Here is a 2,430-nt window from a genome sequence, read left to right as displayed (position 1 = left end):
AACATTTTGAATTGATCCAGGATATCAAGACAGCCATGATGATGCAGCTGAGGTGGATTAATATCAATGCATCTTTTACTGTACTAGTTTTTTGAAGTTTAAATACCCACTCTGTTTTTCAATCAGATCTCATATTGCTGATAAGGAAAAACTTCTCTACTTTTCTACCCAATGTCATGAATAAGGAAGCTAAAGAGTGCTGACAATTAAAAGAATTGAATGCTTTTTGTCCAAATAGGTGCCCTCAGGGACACATTTACCTAAGCAGAAGGTGAAGGGGGTGTATGTTTGGCTTTTAAGACACCACGAGGTTCAGATAGCAGAGGCAAATCACCTGTGGGGCTAGCGTTGAAATATTGGTGGCAAGGAATTTTCAGGCAGCTAAGACTGAGACAGTACTTTTAGTTTTTCCTTTGTGGTGTGCTTCTATGCAGCTATTTCTACAAAAAGGGCAAGAGTGATTCATATCTACCTTCCAGAAGTGCTAGGGATTTTCAGAAATACTGAAAGAATAGATCCAAGAAAAATGACTAAATTTATTTTTAGTCAAACACTTGGAGTCTTGAGAATCAACATGGTTTGAATGAATGTAATGTGACCTCAATTATCCTCACATTCTTGTGAAATTTAGGATGTACACCTTAAAAACATTTTGCTTAGGGATCAAGGAACATTCTATTATTTGATTACCATGGAAGATTATCTAGTATTATACTTTCAGAATTATTGTTCTAACTGGTTTCTGAATTTTCCATCTTTCCCTCTAGTGCTGTCAGTGTTTATGAGAGATCAAATTGCCTCTTTGAGTCAGGGATTCCTATAATTCTTTACCTTCTGGGATATGTCATTTTGATGATGGCTGCTTTGACATCCTTGTTCCTCAGAGTGTAGATAAGAGGGTTAAGCACTGGGGTGAGAATAGCATACACCACAGTGCCCATGATGTGGAAGTCGAGGGGTAGGTCAGCCCTGTAGGCCACATAGGCTACGGCAATGGATGAGTAGTAGGTGCCCACCACCAGGAGGTGGGAGCTGCAGGTAGAGAAGGCCTTTGAATGTCCTTCTTGGGATTTGATGCAAAACACTGAGGCCAGAGCGTGGGCATAGGAGAGAAGTACCAGGAGGAGGGGGAGGAAGGACACCACCATGGCAATGCAGAAGCCCATGAGGGTCTGGGGGGTGGTGTCAGAGCAGGAAGCCTGGACCAGAGCCAGGTGGTCACAGAAGCAGTGGTAGATGTAGGCAATGTTGTTATATGCCATCTTGGAGGTCTGTACCACTGCTGGGATGGGCAGGAGGAGGGCAGTGAGCCAGGCACTGGCTGCCAGCACAGCATTGGTCTGTGGGGTCATGTGGACCGGGTGGTGCAGTGGGCGGTAGATGGCTACATAGCGGTCATAGGCCATCACCACCAGGATGAAGGCTTCAGAGCAGGAGAAGCTATGGAAAAGGTACATCTGCAGGAAACACGCAGGGAAACTAAGGAGGCGGTCCCCAAACAGGAAGAGGGACAGCATCTTGGGGACAGTGGTTGTGGTGAAAAGGATGTCCAGTGCTGAGAGGTTAATTAGGAAAAAGAACACGGGCTTGTGGAGGCTGGGCTCTGCTACCACGGCCACCAGGATCAGGGTGTTACCCACAAGAATAAGCAGATAAAGAAGGAGAAAGAGGAAGAAGATAGGAAGGAAAAGGTGTGTTGGCGGAGAGGGGATGCCTGTGAGGTAGAAGGTGGTTGGGGATTTCTCTGATCCATTCCATGCTGTGGTCTCCATGGTAGGTTAAAACTAAATGCTCAGGAGAAGGGTGGTAGAACATCTGGAAAGCAGGCTCATCTGAAACAGAACAACCAGAGTTTGGAATGATAATTGCATAGTGATCACTGCAGAACTAATGTAACCACGTTAATCTACAAGCAATTCTAAAGGACGGATAACAGGATCTGTCCAACCCCCAAATTCATCATCTTACCCTCCAATTCCATTTCCTTTTTAAGTCAATTTTAAAGAAAATACCTACAATATACAAACCATGTGTTATTTTTTGAGTATAGAGCAGACAAGATGAATAAGATGAAAAAGGTTTCTAACCCCATGGGGCTGAAATTCTAGTCGTTAAAAAAAAAAAGACAGTAAGAAATGAATTCACAGAATTATTTAATTGAAATTGTGTTAAGTGCTAGGCAAGAAGTTCTGTGGGTTCTTCTTTCTATGTATTACATGATCCTCTTGGAGATACCAGATCTTTAATTTTCTTTCTCTTTTGAATATGCTGAAGTTTTTTTTTACAAAATGACATCTTTGTCACCATGCAGCTAGGGAAGGCTGATTTCTCCAAGGCTTACTACAACATGCTGACTTCCCTCTCCAGTAATTAATCAGGGACTGGCTCCTTTCTCTCGTTTGTTTGGTGTAGTGCTTCTGCTTTCTCCAT

General features: G+C 43.1%; 1 protein-coding gene across 1 annotated transcript; it reads right to left on the bottom strand.

Annotated features, from left to right (window-relative positions):
* Window positions 1-827: 827 nt before the first annotated feature.
* LOC102029613 (olfactory receptor 2AT4-like) lies at window positions 828-1,772 on the bottom strand. The gene has a single exon (XM_005379898.2). It carries the CDS (start codon window positions 1,770-1,772, stop codon window positions 828-830), a length of 945 nt encoding a protein of 314 aa, XP_005379955.1.
* Window positions 1,773-2,430: the final 658 nt, after the last annotated feature.

This window comes from Chinchilla lanigera, unplaced genomic scaffold (assembly GCF_000276665.1).
Source record: "Chinchilla lanigera isolate Chin_1 unplaced genomic scaffold, ChiLan1.0 scaffold00013, whole genome shotgun sequence".
Taxonomy (NCBI): Eukaryota; Metazoa; Chordata; class Mammalia; order Rodentia; family Chinchillidae; genus Chinchilla; species Chinchilla lanigera.
Note: the sequence above shows the minus strand (reverse complement) of the source record. Positions and strands in the feature narration are given on the sequence as shown.

Bases quoted from the DNA above. Each gene is read 5' to 3' on its own strand.
- LOC102029613 (XM_005379898.2), bottom strand. From the start codon at position 1,772: ATGGAGACCACAGCATGGAATGGATCAGAGAAATCCCCAACCACCTTC.